Source organism: Molothrus aeneus, chromosome 17 (assembly GCF_037042795.1).
Source record: "Molothrus aeneus isolate 106 chromosome 17, BPBGC_Maene_1.0, whole genome shotgun sequence".
In the NCBI taxonomy this organism is placed as follows: Eukaryota; Metazoa; Chordata; class Aves; order Passeriformes; family Icteridae; genus Molothrus; species Molothrus aeneus.
In genome coordinates, this window is record NC_089662.1 from 1732667 (window position 1) to 1749730 (window position 17064).

Below are 17064 nucleotides of genomic sequence, written 5' to 3' on the forward strand. Positions count from 1 at the left end.
GGCAGGGATGGCTCCTGGCAAGGAACACGGGACAGGGACAGGGACAGGGATGGCTCCTGGCAGGGAACACGGGACAGGGACAGGCGGGATGGCTCCTGGCAGGGAACGGGGGACAGGGACAGGGACAGGGACAGGCGGGATGGCTCCTGGCAGGGAACACGGGACAGGGACAGGGACGGGGACAGGGACGGGGACAGGGACAGGGACAGGGACAGGCGGGATGGCTCCTGGCAGGGAACACATAACAGGGACAGGGACAGGGACAGGGACAGGGACAGGCGGGATGGCTCCTGGCAGGGAACACGGGACAGGGACAGGCAGGGATGGCTCCTGGCAGCAAGCTGCTGGCTCTGGGGGACTCCGGGTGAGGGACTCTGCTATGTTTTCCTGGTGACATGAGTGCAGGCTCACACTGATACAAGGGGCAGCCAGGATGGCCTCACCAACTTCAGCCACGGGAGCTACTGCTGCTTCCATGCTGCTCTCCCTGCTGCCCCGGGGCAGAGCCACTGTCCCCCAGGACACGGCTGACAGCAGTGGGCAGGCACGGATCTGCTACCTCTGCCCCTTCCAAACCAAACCCCAGCACAGACCTGGAGCCTCCCATGCTGTTGCAAAAATGTGGAATATGTCAAGATTTTCTTAAGTCAGGATGTTCTTTGGTGTAAGGTCTTTGTATACTTTCAAGCCTAGTGATCAAGAAAGGAGACCCCATCAGTGGAACAGGGAGCAGGAACATCCCCTACCCATGGACATGGGTAGGGGATGCTCCTGCTCTAACAAGCTTTAGGGACAGTAAATCAGGATGTTGATGTATGTCTATGTGTACATTGGTAACCTAGCAAAATACTCAAGGTCCATGTATCCCATAGGTGAACTATGATCATTGTAATACCTACTTCATGCCTACAGGAAAAAAAGGCTCTTGGGTTATGTAACTGCATAGAAACTACTAACTGATCCTAATAGAGGGGCTGTACTTGGGAGGTTCCTAATTCTGAATTTCTGTGTCTAAAAAATTTGTGGGGCAAATTCTGCTAGGGCATGCTGGATTTGTTGAATATCACCAAGCTCCCAGGCTTGAACAACTCTGAAATAAATAATCTTGTTGACCTTCATTTCCATTGGGCAGATGATCATATGCAGCACCAAAAACAGGACTAGGTGCTTCCTTTCTCAAGGAAAGGTGGCGTCATTTAGATGCAGATCCCAGTTTGGCATCAGGAACTCAGCTCCAAGGCTGAACACACACAGGGATTGCTACAAAACAACAGGCTCCAAGAAAGAAGGGTCTTGCTGGTCTTTACCTCCTGTTGGGCAGCCCATCATCTGCACCTGGAACCCTGGGGCTACTGGCTCTCATTCCCATGGAAAAGCACAGTCATTTCCATTCAGGGGTCCATCATCAAAATTTATGATACCACCTCCACTACTGAATACATCCAAAGATTTTTCACACACAAAAGGTGTCAAGGCAGAAAAGTCTTGCTGGCCTTTACCAGCACTAGGCTGATGATCACCTGCAGCACCAACAGGATGAACAGGTATTTCCCTTCCCCAGGAAAGGTGCTTTGATTCATTCGCTTTCTGGACTGGACCTCTGCAATTTGGGTGCAAAATTAGCTCCAAAACTGAATAGATCCAGGGATTGCTCCTACACAAGATGTGAGAGGTCAGAAAGCTGTTGCTAGGCTTTACTGTTGAGAAATAAATTTGGTCCAGGTAACTCGGCCTGCAAACTGCAGATTGAAATGTGGATTGAGCTATGGGTGGGAGCCATGAGCTGCCAGCCTCTGGTTAACAAAAGGCACAAAGACAGGTCCAGGTGATGACACTGAGAAACATAGCAGGAGCCAGGGAAGTGGATGGACACGGAGAGGGGGACAGGAGCCAGAGACCCACGAGGAAGAGCTGAGACTTTGCTGTGCTCAGACTGTCAAGGCATAACAGCCCAGGGGTTCAAAATCCCTCCCTGGAGGCACCGGCTCGAACTGTTTCTGTGTTCTTGCACCGCAAATGAATTGTTTTGTGGAATGAGACACGTGAGACTCTGCTGTGGGAAACCTGGTCTGACTGTGTGAGAGTGGGGAATGCAGGGACACCCTTCGGCTCATTTGAGCCTCCCATTGTGGAGGGGCTTCGGTTCCAGCAGTGAATGTGTCTGACCTTTGGCAGCGTGACTGCCAGGGCGTTTCAGAATGAGAAGCTTCCTTAACACTTACCTCCCATGGGTAGCTTATAACCTGCACTTTAAATACCAGGGAAAGGTGCTCTCTTTCCCATGGAAACACAACTACATAATTACTCTCTCGAGCGTGCCATTACCGGTTTGATTCACGCCGCTGAAGGCGCCCGATCCCGCGGGGCAGCGCCTCGCTGCCCGCCCGCCTCACGCCGCCGCCCGCCCGGCGCTTCCCACGGAAGGGGCCGGGCCGCGCCGGCGGAAGCGGCGCCGGGGACTCATGGCGGCGCTGGCGCGGGCCTTGGTGAGCGAAGGGAGGAGGGAGGGGAGGAAGGAGGGGAGAGAGCTCTGGTGCTGAGGGGGCGAGCGGTGTGTGGAGCCGGGGTTGTCCCCGCGCCGCCCCTGTGGCAGCCTCCCCCCGCAGCCCGAGGGGTGTCAGCGGGGGCTGCTCCCGCTTCCCGCCCTGTGGCCTCGCACCCGATGTCTGGAGAAGCAGCGGGGCAAGCTTTTCCCGCGGAGTTTGTGTTTGCTGAAGGGTTAGTGAGGGGCTGGAGCGTGTTTAGGGAAGGGAACGGAGCTGGGGAAGGGGCTGGAGCACCAGGAGTGGCTGAGGGAGCTGGGCGGGCTCTGCCTGCAGAAAAGGAGGCTCAGGAGGCACCTTCTGGTTCTGCACAAACTCCGTGACAGGAGGGAATAGACAGGAGGGGTTCGGGAACAAGGATGAGAGGAAACAGCTTCAAGTTGTGCCAAAGGAGGTTCAGCTGGGACATCAGGAGGAATTTCTTCACTGAAAGGGTGGTCAGGCATTGGAAGGGGCTGCCCAGGCAGGTGGTGGAGTCACCATCCCTGAAGGTGGTCAAGGGACTCTGTGCCATGGTCTAGTTGACATGATGGTGTTGCAGTCGTAGGTTGAACTTGATGATCTCAGAGGTCTTTTCCAACTTAATTGATCCTGTGATTCTGTTGTGTAAGGGTTTGGGCTCCTGGTGGGAGCTGGAGACACATGCCTGCCAGTGGGCTCAGTGTGTGCCCTAAGGGGTGGGCATTGCCCTTATGGGACCTTCCCCTCTCACTCTGAAGCTGTTTGATAGCAAGGGTAGTGTAAAGATTCCAATTCTTGTGTACTGCTCAGGCACTGGCACCACCACAGGGCAGTGGTGGAGATACCATCCCTGGAAGTGTTCAGACACCATGTGGATATGGCACTTGGTGACATGGTTTAGTAATAGTTGGACTTGATCACCTTAGGGGGCTTTTCCAGCCCTAGTGGTTCTGTGATTCAGATTGGAAGTGTTTGGGTTCCTGTGAAAGTGTGGGTTTCCGATGCCTCCACTCCTTTCTTCTTTCCCATTCATTTGTGTGCATTTTTTCTTTCTATTAGCCTTTAAAACATCTGTGGCAGAGTTCCTCTCTTTAGCAAGTTGTCTAGAACACGGAATTTTGTACCTGGATATGATCTTACATCACCACCCAGCACTGCTAGGTGGGGACAGATGTCCCAGGAACGGGAAAGGCCTTTAGTACGGGGGCAATATCCACTTGTGAAATCAGTCCCCCAGGTACTCTGAGCCGATGGCTCAGGGTGTGGTTTCCCGAATCGTGCTGAGCCCTGCCCTTTCCAAACTCATGATGAGAGCAGCCACGCACAAACCTGCCAAGAGCAGCTCAAATGCAGCGACCTTGAGTTCCTGCTTTCTCCTCCCACCCCTGTCCTTTCTCTGTGCTTTGTCCTTCTCTGTTGCCTGCCTTTTTCTTGGCCCCCGTGATCCAAGTGCTGGAGCAGCAGAACATTGACAACAGGTTGTGCGGTTTGAAAGCATTAAAGAATCAATGGTCAGCAGGCAGGGAGGGGGGAGCCAGGCAGGGAGGGCAGTAGGGAAGCAGTGAGGCACCAGGAGGGCTCAGCTGTCTGTGGAGCCTCACCCCCAGGGCAGGGTTTGCAATGAAAGCTGCTTCTGAAGGGGAAGAATTTGCCTCCTGGGCTTACCTGTCCCTGGGCAGCTCCTCAGCCAGCTGCTGCTGCAGGCATTCATGTGGCAAAGTAAGCTGATTTGATTTTTCAGCCAGACCAGAAAGGTTTCTCTTTGGAGAGGAGATGATGTAGTTATCTGCCATTTTTGTGAGCTGAAGTATGCTCAGCTTCAGCTCAAGAACTGCTCATCCCTGGCATTTCTCCACACGTGTTTCTGCATTGGAATTCAGTGGTTTCCTAATTATATGAAAATGAGTCTTAAAACTTTCTGTATTTCTTCCTTCTACTGGAAATAAGGAAAATTTGGTTTTTGTCTGACTTTGAGCTCCTGGTGTATGATACAGCCCTGACATTTCAGCTCTGCTCCTTAATACTGGCATTATGATAAATCTGGCTTTTGCCCAAGATACCTTGATAAATAGCTTGCCTGCTACCTTAGACTTTCCAAAAGTTTGCCAAGAGGATTTAGAAGACTAGTGATATTCTTTCATCTCTGCCTTGACAAGGCAGCTGTCTGCAGACTATTCCTGAGTAATCCTGTTCAGTTTAGGCTTGGTACATTTTCTTTCAGCCCAGGGGGGAAGCAAAAGAAGCACTTGTAATTTGAAAGGAAGGCTGTGTTCTGGAGAGTGATGCTGGCTTAGAGAAAATTCCTTAGCTCCTCATATTCCCTGCTATCTCCTGGTGTCTGTTTTCTTTATTACTGGATTGTTTATCACATCTCAGTTTTTAAGTGTGCTTATGCTTTTTTTTTTTGTTTGTTTTCATATGTCTCTGTCCAGTTTTGTTGCATTTGTGCTTTTCAGCAGTTCCAAACCTCAGTATGTTCAAGCTCTAACCTGGGCATGTTAGTGAGAAAAAGCCTCAAAAAAGCTCTGTCAGATCCTTGGAATCCTGTAGTAATTGTTCACAAAAAAAAAGGTTACTTCTTTCTCAATGAAGTGTTTATTAAACTGTTTGGGTCAGAACACTAGATTATCTCAAGAGGTACTTTGTGGGACTCAGCTGAAATGGTTTATGGATAGAAATGTGTCATTTTCATCATTTCACTTGCTGACGATGATGTTAGGTCCAAAGATCATAAGCCTGAGTAGTCTTGCTGCAGTAGAAGTGGGAAGGTGTGGTAGCAGTGGACACTGACCATGTTTGTCATGGGACAGCATCTCTCCCTGGGCAGTGTTTAAAACCCCAAATCAGTTCCCTTGATGGACTCCAAGTGCAGCTCTGGAGTTGAGGGACAGCCTGCGAGGCCCATGGCCACCCCTGAGGGACAGCGGTGACAGTGCAGGTCACAGGAGGGGGACAGCAACTGGGGTGCTTTGTGTTGGTTCCTCTTGTCTCTGGGCAGATCTGCTGCTCTTGTGGTTGTCCTTTCACTGAGCACCCCCAGGGACAGTCTGATTGCCCACCCCACCAGATGTTAATACAAATTGATAAGATTTCCCTCAAGTCTTTGTTTCTCAAAACTAATTCTCTGCTCATACATTGCATGCTTCAGTCTCTTAATCATCTTTGTGGCCAACCAAAATGAAGCTATTTTTATTAGGAAATGGCATCTCCATACATTATTTCCAGTGTTGATGTAGTGTATGTATGAAGGAGGCAAATATTGTACTAACTTAAATATTGCAGAAGGTGAAAGGTGCAAAGAAGGTGCAGGCAAAAAAAGCTCCACCTCTTCTTTGTATTGCTGACATTTTCAGGACAGAAAATAATGATCTTCACTAAAATTTATGGGGACAATATACTTTAGGAATACAAAAATTCTTAGCTGTGCCTGAGTAAAGTAAGAGAAAGATGCATAAAAGCTGAGTTGGATGAGGGCTTTTTAGAGCTTACTCAGTCAATTGAAGAATGTTTCTTAAGCATTAGAATTTATTGTATAGACAGAGAAGTTGTGGTGTGGTTTTATGATGTAGACAGCCCACCATTTCCTTCCATTCATCTGTTTCTGCCATCAGACTTGGGTTGGATACTTGTACTGGAAGGCAAAATATTTTCATAATCAAAATTTATACTCTTGTCAAGTACAAGTTGGGAGTTGAATCTGAGGATTGTTAGAATAATGGAATATCCTGAGCTGGAAGGGACCCACAAGAATCATTGAGTCCCATGCCCAGCCCTGCCCAGACACCCCAACAGCCCCAGCCTGGGCATCCCTGGCAGCTCCTGGAGCTCTGGCAGCCTCGGGGCCGTGCCCATTCCCTGGGCAGCCTGGGCAGTGCCAGCACCCTCTGGGGAAGAGCCTTTCCCTGATACCCAACCTAAACCCTTCCCCCTGCCCCCTGACACAGCTCCATGTTGTTTTTGTCGCATGAATGAATAAAACCTGTGAGAGCAGAGGGGCAGTTACACTATTTCTGCACATCTGTGTCCTCTCCTCGTTGCAGAGCTGCCAGGCTGGAGTGACCCAGTGGACAGCAGGGTGCTGTGGGTTGCTGCAGAGCCCCACAGTCCCGGGCCCCTGGAGGTGGATGCTCTGCAGTGCTTTCCAGGTAAGACATCACTGTGTGCTAAAGTGTCTGAAAAATGGAATGATCTGAAATTACCAAGAAAAAGTAAGAGTTTTTCAATAAAGAGGCTTCCAAAAGTGATGTCTTCACTGTGTATTGTGGAAATACTAAGGCAACTCTGGAGCTCTCTGCTGCTGCAAGAGTGAGCTCCCACTCTTGTTACATGTCCAGGTGTGTCTTTTAATAGATTCAAATGATCTGTCATGAGAAGATTAAATGCAGAAGTCCAAATGGAGGTGTTCCAAACGAGCTATTACGAGCCAGTCATGTTTGCATGCTGTTTCCAGCATTTTATTTTAGAGAACACTTTATTTTATAGAGCATCTCCACTGTACAGTGACCTTGGACTTGCCAGTACTGATGGATGTTTACCTTGCATAGCACATTTAGTGTTGTTGCAGTGGAAGCTTTGCAATTTGGCTCACTGTTGTGGGACAGCCAGAATAGTGCCAGAGTGTCTGTCCAGAGTAAATAACTAGAACATCAAGTAATAGGAGTTAATGATAAAGGAATGAAAAATATGTAGAAAATTGGAATAGACATAGAATGCTAACCCTGCTATTAAATCACCAGTTTGCACCAGTAGCACATGTTGTTGGGACTAGAGGTGGAAATAAGCAGTTGTGAAATTATTAATGAAGTTGGGCTTACTCTACATTCAGTACACATCTGGGGATGACTGCTCTGAACAGCATATTTACTCTGTCTGAGTTAATTGATAAATAAGGTACTGCTAAGCTGGGTGTGCTGGGAGACTGAGAGTGCTCTGTTCAGTGTGCAGCTTCTTTCCTGGGCAGCCCACATCCTTGCTCCTGCTTGAGAGTTTGTTGTGCACTAGATCTGTGATTGAAGTCATAGGGGCTGTAGTGGTAACATTTACACTGCAATTTGTGTTTTCTCAAGTCTTGGCCACAAAAGCAATTGAACCAGCTATAAAGTTGTAGATAAAAATAGCTGTTTGTCTGCTAAGTCAGAAAAAACAATTATTCTTTATTAAGAGACAAACCCCATAATTAGGAGTTATGTGAGAGCCAAAGCAGAGAGGCTGTGGTCTTTGAGTACAGTGTTCTACCAGTCCATTTCATCAGTACATTTATGGAACACTGGAAAATGTGGTCTGGAGCATTAAGGATAGGCAACCATTTTGTTTGTAACAGTTGCTATAATAAATTTGTGCTATTTGTGATGCAGAGCTTTTCAGGATTAGCCAGAATTAATTGATTTGGAAGAAAACTACAGGTGGTTGATGCAAAATCTGTGGTCTCTTAATTCTTTTTCTTTTCTTTTATCATTTCTACTAGAGACACAAGGCTGGCACCTTCCAACTCTCTAAATTCTGTGGTGGATTGATTCAAGCCAATGGAGCCATCACACAGCAAAACAGATCCTTTTACAATACGAGTAAGGTGAGAAGAGTTAGGAAGTTTTATTGTTGGAGGACACATGTGCTAGGGATTCTACAGAGACAGGAGGCAAAACACATAGGAGAGGATTCAGCCTTTCTCTAAGATGTTGTAGTGTAATGTGAACAATGGGTCTGGTAACTGGGGAAGGAATTCTGTTCCTTTCCAGAAAATGAAGGGCTGGCATAGGAAGGGGCAGGTACAGTTGGGTAATCATGGTGAAGGTTCATTGACAAGGCTGAGGGCTTTCTTCCAGTTAGGAAAGAAATTAAGTCAAGGTGTTGGGGGCAGATGTTCCTTCCACACATACTAGAGGTGAAAAAATGTTTCCTTATTCTTTGGTTTGGGAATAATGTGTGGTGACAGTTTTGCTGTCTTCTAAACACTGAAAATTGTCATGCAGTCTACTAATAACAGCTAATTATTGTGTAACAATTTACTGTTCATCTGTACTATTTTGTTAATCTGTGGTCTATGTGTCTTGTACATGCATTGTCTTGGAGTAGAAGTTTTCTGAGGCATGAATCAACTCCATGATATCAGTTCACCACTTAAACTAAGGGTGTTTTCATCTCTCAACTAATAAATATCCTGATATCTTGTTAATCCAGTGTGAAGAAAATGGCAAAATAGAACACATGCATGAAAAGTGAGATGACAGAAGGAAAAAGAGTTAGATGGGTAAAACTTCCATGAAAACAATAATCCCAGTTTGCTATCTAGCTAATAGTGCATTTTGCTGGTGTGGAGTTAGAGGTACATACTAAGAAGGATTTTAAATTGGTTATTTTGACATAGATAGAAAAAATGAAGTAAAACCAGAAGTGTGCAAGGGAAGAGCCCTTGCCTGGTCTTTGCATTTAGTTCTCAGCTAGGGGTTTTTCCTTCTTATAGTCAATTTTTCAGTATTTTTCACCTATTAAGATAGAGCAAACATTTTGCAGACAGAGTTTAAAGCATATACAAAGGGATTGCACAATTTATCATGGCCAGAGCTAAAGTTGTTATCCAGACTCCCAAAGATGGTGCATGCCCCTAATCCCCACTCCTGCCTGCACTGCTCTGAGCCCTGCACAGGCAGCACTTACAGAGCAGCTCTGGGAGAGCACTGGGTAACAGGACAGTACCTCACACAAACCAGGAGTGCCATGAAAATCTTCAAGGCAGGACTCAAGATTTGTTTTGGTGTATTGGAAAGGGCAAGGGGAGGGGTACAAGGGCTGAAAGATGAATGGGGAAACTTCTCAGTTAAAATAGCCATGGTGTAAGAAGCCAGGCAGGATTTATGACCAGAGAGGAAGCAGTTTACAACACTGTAGGTTTGAGGTGGGTTTTTGGACTGCAACTTCATTATTTTGAATAGAGAAGTACTTACTCATCTTTGAAATGTGAACTTGACTATGCAGTCCTGGTGGGAAAGTGGTTTGGAATTAATGGTGAGCTCCAGATGTTTCAGTTTATGTTTGGTGTCAAAATTAAAATGATTGTTTGCTTTAAGCACTGCCTTTCAGGTATTGAGCAGGAAAGGCAGCCTGAGGTAGGCTTATGTCCCTTGCACAGTGTCTTCATGAGCTTGTTTTGAGTGAGTTATAAAATACATTCTTAAAGTTTTCTCTCTCTCTCTCTCTCTGTTGTGGTTTTAGCCCAGCTGGCAACTAAGCACCACACAGTTTACCCTCTCCTCAGCCCAGTGTTTCCTAGATCTGATTTTATAGATACTTACAGGATTGTTTAATTGCATTTGGCTGCAGTCCTGGCATTGACAGGATGAGCTTCAGGCCTCTATCCATAGGTTGAACCAAGCACTCTCTGCTTAAATCCCTTCACCATCTCTTGAGCTAGTCCAGGCTGCCTTGCAGAAGAAACAATCAAGAAACGTGGCATTTCCTAGAGAAAGCTGCTTGTTGGTTAGCCTTTGTTTTAGTGATGAGCTAAGAACAGACAAATTGAGATAATTTTGGTTTTTAACTTTCTCTGCATAATGAAAAACCTGAGAGAGGGAGACTTCATATGCATTTATAGATAAGAGGCATGTAGTGAAGTTTTGCCTGGGTTCATTAGAGGTTCAGTGTGATTTGAATTACTGTGGAGGAGATGAATATTGATTTAGTGAGCGTGGCTATAGTTATTGGACACAAGCTCTGCCTTCAGCAGTTCCTACCATTGCCTGGCTGGAGGGGGATTTTGGAGTTATGGTGGAAGGTTAGGAGCCATTTGTAGAGTAGCAGGGAGTATTGCACTGCATAATCCTGAAGAAGAGGTTTAAATAAAAACTGGTTTAAATTCCCAGGTACGTGTTAGGGGAATCACTGGGTCCATCACGTGTGGCAGAGGGTGGGATGTGCCTCTGCAGACATTGGTAACAGGGCACCAGGTGAGCAGGGTTAATGATCAGCATTCAGAGGAGCTGAGTATCACAGGAGCTCCTGGGCAGTGTTACACTGCCTGGGAGGTTGACAGATATTAAAATGGTGCTGGGTGTGTTTCTCCCCATTTACCTGAACGCTGGGCATGGCAGGATTCAAGGCATTGGCAGCCATCCATGAACAGTGCACAGGTGCAGAGTATTTTATCTCAGGTGCTCAAGCTTGTGTGTGGATATACACAGGGATGGATTCTGTCTCAGAGCTATAATTTTGTCACCTTTACAGTTAGTTTTTAATTAATGATAGCAACTTGTGCAGAGTATGGATCTGTATTTTATTCTGTATCTTAATGTGTATTTACTCACCATTCATGCCATTTCAAACACTACTATATTACTGCTAGGAAGTCTATAGAGAATGATCAGAAAGGGGAAAAGCTTTCAATATGAGAATAGCCTGTTTTAGGACCCTTCTAAACTAAGGAATGTATGTATGATACTGGCCTATAAAAGTGATAAAAGTTACTGAAAAGTGGGATAGGAAATGGTTGTTTGCAGGTTCTTATGGGAAAATTGGGAGGATCCAAGGATCATAGAATACTTTGGGTTGGAAGGGACTTTTAAAGGTCATCTAGTCCAAATTACAAGGTTGGATTTTAAAAAGGCACAGGGGATTTTTTTTTAACATGATTAAACTGTGAAACCCAACATACCACAACTTTGTGTTACTGAGGTTGAATAGTTTCAAATGCCACTGGGATACTGAAGGTGTAGCCAGTTGGAGCTGACATTTTCTTGTGCAGGAATGTCTGTCAGAAGCTGGGCAGGTACATCCCAGAAGGCTGGGGGGTGTGTGTGCTGTATTTCTCTGCTTTTGTGTCATCCCCAAGAGTCTGCTCCTGATCCTTGCTGGAGCTGGCATCCTGGTCTCATTACTCTCACAGGTTATAATGGCTCTCAGGTGTATTTCCTCAAATCATACCTAGGAGGTTCATGTGCAATAGATAGGTTAAAAGTAACTTGTTGATAGCAAAAAGTCTATACTGCATACTTAATTTATGGAAATTATTTGCTGGAGTACCAGTGGAGATTACAGCTGGCTGATGGCTGCTGCTGGGGCAGAATGCCATAAAGTTTTCTTACCAGTTGTGCTGCTTTGGGCTGGGGGAGAGTAAATTTTCTTCCTGGTATCTGGTATGGGCTGTGGTTTGGATTTGTGCTGGACACAGCCCTGATATCCCAGGCATGTTTGAGTTACTGGGCAGGGCTGGCACAAGGCTGAGGCCTTTCCTGCTCCTCTCCCCACCAGTGGAGTGGCTGGGGGTGCACAAGGAATTGTGGGGACACAGCAGGGACACAGTGGGGAGAGCTGATCCCAGCTGACCCCAGGGACAGTCCAGACCATCCAGCATCATTCTCACATATAAAGCTTGGGAAGAAGGAGGAAGTGGGGGACATTGGTGTGATGTTACTCTGATGGAGCCTAGCTGCCCTGGGGATGGTTTAGCACCTGCCTGCCCTGGGGAAGTGGGGGATGAATTCCTCCTTTGGCTTTGCTTGTGTCTCTGGCTTTTGTTTTACTGCCCTTATCTCAACCCTTCAATATTCTCACTTCTACCCTCCCAATTCTCTCCCCTATCCCCACCTGTCCACTGGGCTAAAGCCACAACATCAGCTCAGGGGTGTTTAAGGTGTGTAGTGAGTCTGGAAAGGAACAATTATCTTCATGTTTGCAGATACTGCAAATCATTGCTAAGTACTTTGCTGATCTGGATTTTCTGCAAATACTCTGTAGATTAACTGGAAGGGGAGTAAGAGTCTGGGGGAGCTCTTTGGTAAGAATGGTGGGTTCATGTATCTTCATTGGTTTTAAAACAGAGCTGATTGGTTTGTGTAATGTATAATTACTGTAGAATGCCTGTGAGAGGAAGAGAGGGAATGTGAAAGGTTAGCTTTATTTACTCTGTTTCTGTGATTTGTTTGCTCATTTTATCTGTAAAAGACTTAAGCCCAAGTAAAGACACCTAGAATGAATATGAGAGTCTAGAATAGGAGCCATATTTTGGAAAGCAGGTTTCTGTAAGTATTTGGATGTGAGCTTCCAATTGGATGTTGTTATCACAGTGGTTATGCAATGTTTGTATTCATAAACAGAGGAATGGCACATATGAAAACCAGTGAAATATTTTCAGGGGAGATCTAAACAGTGTTTTGTTTTGTTGAACAAAGAAAGCAGGCAATAAAGCCCTAAAATTCTCTGTTAAATTTGTAACTTTGCTAACTAAAATGTGTCAGATTTAATTGCTGAGACTGAAATATGTGCTATTTCAATTTTACAGCATCTTTCTGCAAAAGATTCCTTGCTGTCATCTGAAGAAAAAGTGGGTGCTTTTACAAGGATAATAGAAGCCTTGGGGTTCACAGGACCACTCAAGTACAGCAGATGGGTAAAGCAGTAATTTAATAATTCTTTTGTTTGTTTCATAGTTCTAAAAAGCAGACCAAAAACACTCCACATTTTTTTCTTATGATAGGAGCAGTACTTAATAGATAAGTTTTAGTGTAAATTTCTGTTTTCCGATATAAGGAATTAATAATCCAGATCTTGAACCTCCATTGTGTATTGCCATCATTGACATATGCAACAATGCTGTATTGGGTAGAGTCTAAATCCTTCTTGAATTTCTTCAGCTATCTGAGAAGATAGAACAGAGGAAGAGCCTTACCAGCAGGGTCTGCTGAGCAGGCAGTGGTGAGATATGGTGTGGTTGCTGCTCAAATCACTGTTCAGTGGTAGCTGACTGGGGCAGAGTCACTAATAGGTCCTGCTCTTTCTCCTTTTCTTTTTAAATGCCCTTTCATAAAGCAGTTGTTAACATTGACTAAGTGAGAGCAGCTCTGTGGGAGATGCTTTTGGTTCCTTATGTGGAAGAAAAAAGATGAAATTCATAGTTGTTTTTCTCTGAACTAAGGAAGAGTACAAAAGAATGAAGAAGAGTACAAAAGAATGAGAGGCAGCTTGAAGGAAGGACTGAGCTCAATTGTGTTGAAATGAAAACCAGTTATTTGAATAAAAAGATTAAAAATAATGGAAATCTTAAGGTGCTTTGAATAGCTGCAAGGCAGAGTGCACCTCTCCAGAGACTGATCTGAAACTGTTGCTGATTGCATGCTGCTCCTCAGAAAGTGTAAAGCAAAGATAAATGACTTGTAACAGGCTTAGTTATTTTGGTTAAAATCAGTTGCTTTAATCAGGTGATGCTAAACCTCTTGAGAGTGTAGTTTCTCTCCCATGTGCTTGTGTACATATTGTTGTAATAAAGATTCTTGTTAGCTCTAAGTGTTGATTTCAGAGTTCTCCTTAATTGCTGCTCTTTACTGCCTGCTTTTGGCTGGGGATCCTGAGTTGGGAGAGAGTTATTTTGTGGTTAGGGCCCAAGAGACCTGAGTTCATTTTTGGCCTTGCCCGTGCTCTCTAGGAGATCTTTGGGAAGTTTCTTAATATTTTTCTTGCTTTTTTCTGTTTTCTTCTCCCTTCCCCCACACTTCTTCTACACCCTAAAACTTCCATGATTAAATTTCATCAGTTTCTCCTTTGTTACCTGCATTATTTAAGGGCTGGATTGTGGGGACTGTTTTTTACAATATGTTTTTAATGTCTTGTAATGCCTGCTCTGGGGCAGTGACTCTCACCAGGGAGATCTCTGTTCACAGGCCAGGCAGTGTTTCCTTTAAAAGGGAAACCTTCAGAACTCCTGTAAGCAATGCAAATCATTTTACTTCAAGAAGTTTAGATGTATGTTTGATTTTTGACAGAAGCCTGAGATTACTGAATAAGAAAAAAAATGAGCTCCTGTGTTTCCTCAGCAATCAGTTGCAACTTCTTTATTTTCCTTTTGGTTGAAGGAGACACAAATGATTACTTTGGTGATTTGAACTGCCATTTAGCAGGCAGGGTGCTCATCCCTACAGTGTGGTGAGCACTGAGATGATCACTGGTATATGTCACTAGAAAAAACAAAAAAACCAGACCAGAGCACTTCAAACCCAATGCCATTTCTCTTTAAGATTTTTGCTATTAGTTATTGTGCTCTTTGAAGCTTCAGCACATGTGTCTGTGTTCTGGATGATGCACTGGAGGTGTTTTGGGTGCAGTGGCAGGCTGGGAACAAAATGAGAAGTGCCAAAGCATGCAGGAATACCTCATGTTGTTCATCATTTGGGATTCCTTTCTCACTCATATAATCAGTCAAGTGTCACTTTTCTAGGAAAAAAAAAAAATTTTTAGGACATGTCTGGTATGCAACTTCTTTAATATTTAAAACTTAAATTACACAAAACACTCCTAGTGGTATACATCACTTAAATTTATTGGAGGAAACCAGGAGTTGTGAATTGGGATCTTCAGAGACTCTGTAAGGAAAACCATTTGATTTATATTTTCTGTAATTATATCAAGTATTTTAACACACTAGATTTGGAAGGATATTCAGGAAGACATTTAATAATTTTTTTTCCTTCAAGGCAAAATTAGTTATCCTCATGCCATTACTGGCAGATCTAATAGTTTAATGTGCTCCTGAAAAATCTTGAGCGATGGTGATTCTCAAAAGAAGTGTTTTCAGAAAATGGCAGTGTGGGACAAAGGGACAGTGTTCACCAGTGTTCACAGTGTTCAGGGACAAAGCCAGCAGCGTTCCCCAGCTGGTGCTGAATGGTTCAAGTGTTGTCTCTTCCCTTTGTTCAGAAGCTGAAGGTGGCGGCGCTGCGCATGTACGCGTGCTGCGTGGAGAAAACCGACTTCGAGGAGTTCTTCAACAGTAAGTGCTGCACTGAGGGCGTGTGCCTGCTGCCCTGGGAAGGGAACACACACTGCAATCTTCTCACTGGATCTATTTGTGATGATAAATGCAACAACAAAAAGATTTGTCCGACCTTACCAGGGCACAGTCAGCTGGAAGGGGACTGTACTGCAGCATTCCCCTGAGCTCTGGAGTGACAGGGGTACAAGGGCAGACCCTGGAGTCTGGCATTGTTACATTTTCCTTGCTGCAGTGGGGAACAGGAACAGGAGTGGGATGGGAACAACTTGGAATAGCCTGGACTTCAAGGGATATTCCCATTTTTTATTACCAGGGGTGGGATAAACTAAGAATCCAAATATCCGTTCCCTTTTTATGGTGGTCAGATGGTTTCTGTGTCCTACCCTGTGCCATCCCCAGTACAACTGGGATGCAGATAAGGGAATCACCCTCATCCACTAATGCACAACTTAGTAATGATACAAGGTCAGTTAGGTCACAGGGATCACCTGTCACTATCATGGCTGGGGGAGGTTTGGGTACAACTTAAGAGACTTTCTACATTTTTTACTGACCCTGACAGCATTAAATCAGGACACATCTCTTGACTGGGTAGAGAGTATGATTAGAACAGTCTATATAGTCTATATAGTGTGTATATATATGTATATAAACTAGAGCATACATAGAACAAGTCCTTCCTATAAGTATATAGGTATATTAGTGGCTTGGATTGGGATGATTTTTTTGATGTTGTACACAGTGGTTTTTAACTATCAGCTAAAAAATCTGTTGCAGCTTTGAATAGTTTCAAACCTGGTTGGTGAAGAGGGAAGATGTACTTTGAGACTTATGTAAGCTGCAATAGTATTTTTTTCTTAGGTGCATTATTTCTTGTGTCAGTGTGATTTAGCTGGTAGTAAACCCATTAGCTGATCTGGCATGGATTCCTGAGCTGCCAGATGCTTCCTTACAGCACAGGCTGGGGCTGCTGTCTCATGCTGAAGGGACACCTTCATCCAGTGCAGAGCATAGTGAGGGTGGTTTGTTACATGGTGTTGCTACTGCAAAATTTTCAAGTGTTTTTCAGAAGATTTTCCAAACCTCTGATGTGGTTTCAGTGGTTGCAGGAGTGAGAGAACTCTATGAGCAGTAGGATTCATTTCTAGTGATCAAAACTTGGGAACCTCATTTTGCCTGTGCACACCCTCTCCCAGCTGAGTGCCCTCCCAGGCTTGCTCAGATAGGGTCTGCTCTGTTTGTGGTATTTACCTCTCAGACAAGGGCTTTGCTGTCTTTAACTGGTGTTTCACTATCCCTGTTAATTTGTACAAAGATCTATAACGTTGCCCTAGCTTAAAATTTAAAGGAATTTCTAAACTTGTCTGTGGAAAAAATTCTGGCACAGATTTTTCAGGTTCAGTACAGAGTAAAATAGCTTCAGTTGTGCTTTTGATGTTGTCTTACTGTTTTAAAAAGAAAACATGTATTTAAAGAGTAGGGTATGTTTGCATGGACTTGAGACAGTTGTTGTCTAAGGAACAAGGTAGTTTTCTGAGATTGATGGAGTGCATGATGCACCTGTTGGTGGTATAGGATCACCTGTGGTGTGGGGGGTCAGTGCTTGTAGTTCCAAAGAAATCATTGTTTTCATATCACAACAGGTAAAAGAAGTTTCTTTTACTTCTGTCACATAGAAGTTAAACTGTTTTGGGGGATTAGCTCAAAAATTTAACAGGCTTGTGATCCATGTTAAAAAGTAGCTCCCCTAAAACAAGCAGTGTGGGATGAGTGGGAAGCTTTTAACAGGATTTTGCCATGGAGAAG

General features: G+C 44.7%; 1 protein-coding gene across 1 annotated transcript in view; it reads left to right on the forward strand.

Annotated features, from left to right (window-relative positions):
• The first annotated feature begins 2422 nt into the window (after nucleotides 1-2422).
• UQCC1 (ubiquinol-cytochrome c reductase complex assembly factor 1) overlaps nucleotides 2423-17064 on the forward strand; it is a 46232-nt gene continuing 31590 nt past the window's right edge. Inside the window, exons 1-5 of the mRNA XM_066561415.1 lie at nucleotides 2423-2486; nucleotides 6545-6649; nucleotides 7969-8073; nucleotides 12775-12882; nucleotides 15183-15255. Of these exons, the coding sequence (XP_066417512.1) occupies nucleotides 2463-2486; nucleotides 6545-6649; nucleotides 7969-8073; nucleotides 12775-12882; nucleotides 15183-15255 (415 nt within the window). The 5' untranslated portion in view covers nucleotides 2423-2462. The remainder of the gene's footprint in view (nucleotides 2487-6544; nucleotides 6650-7968; nucleotides 8074-12774; nucleotides 12883-15182; nucleotides 15256-17064) is intronic.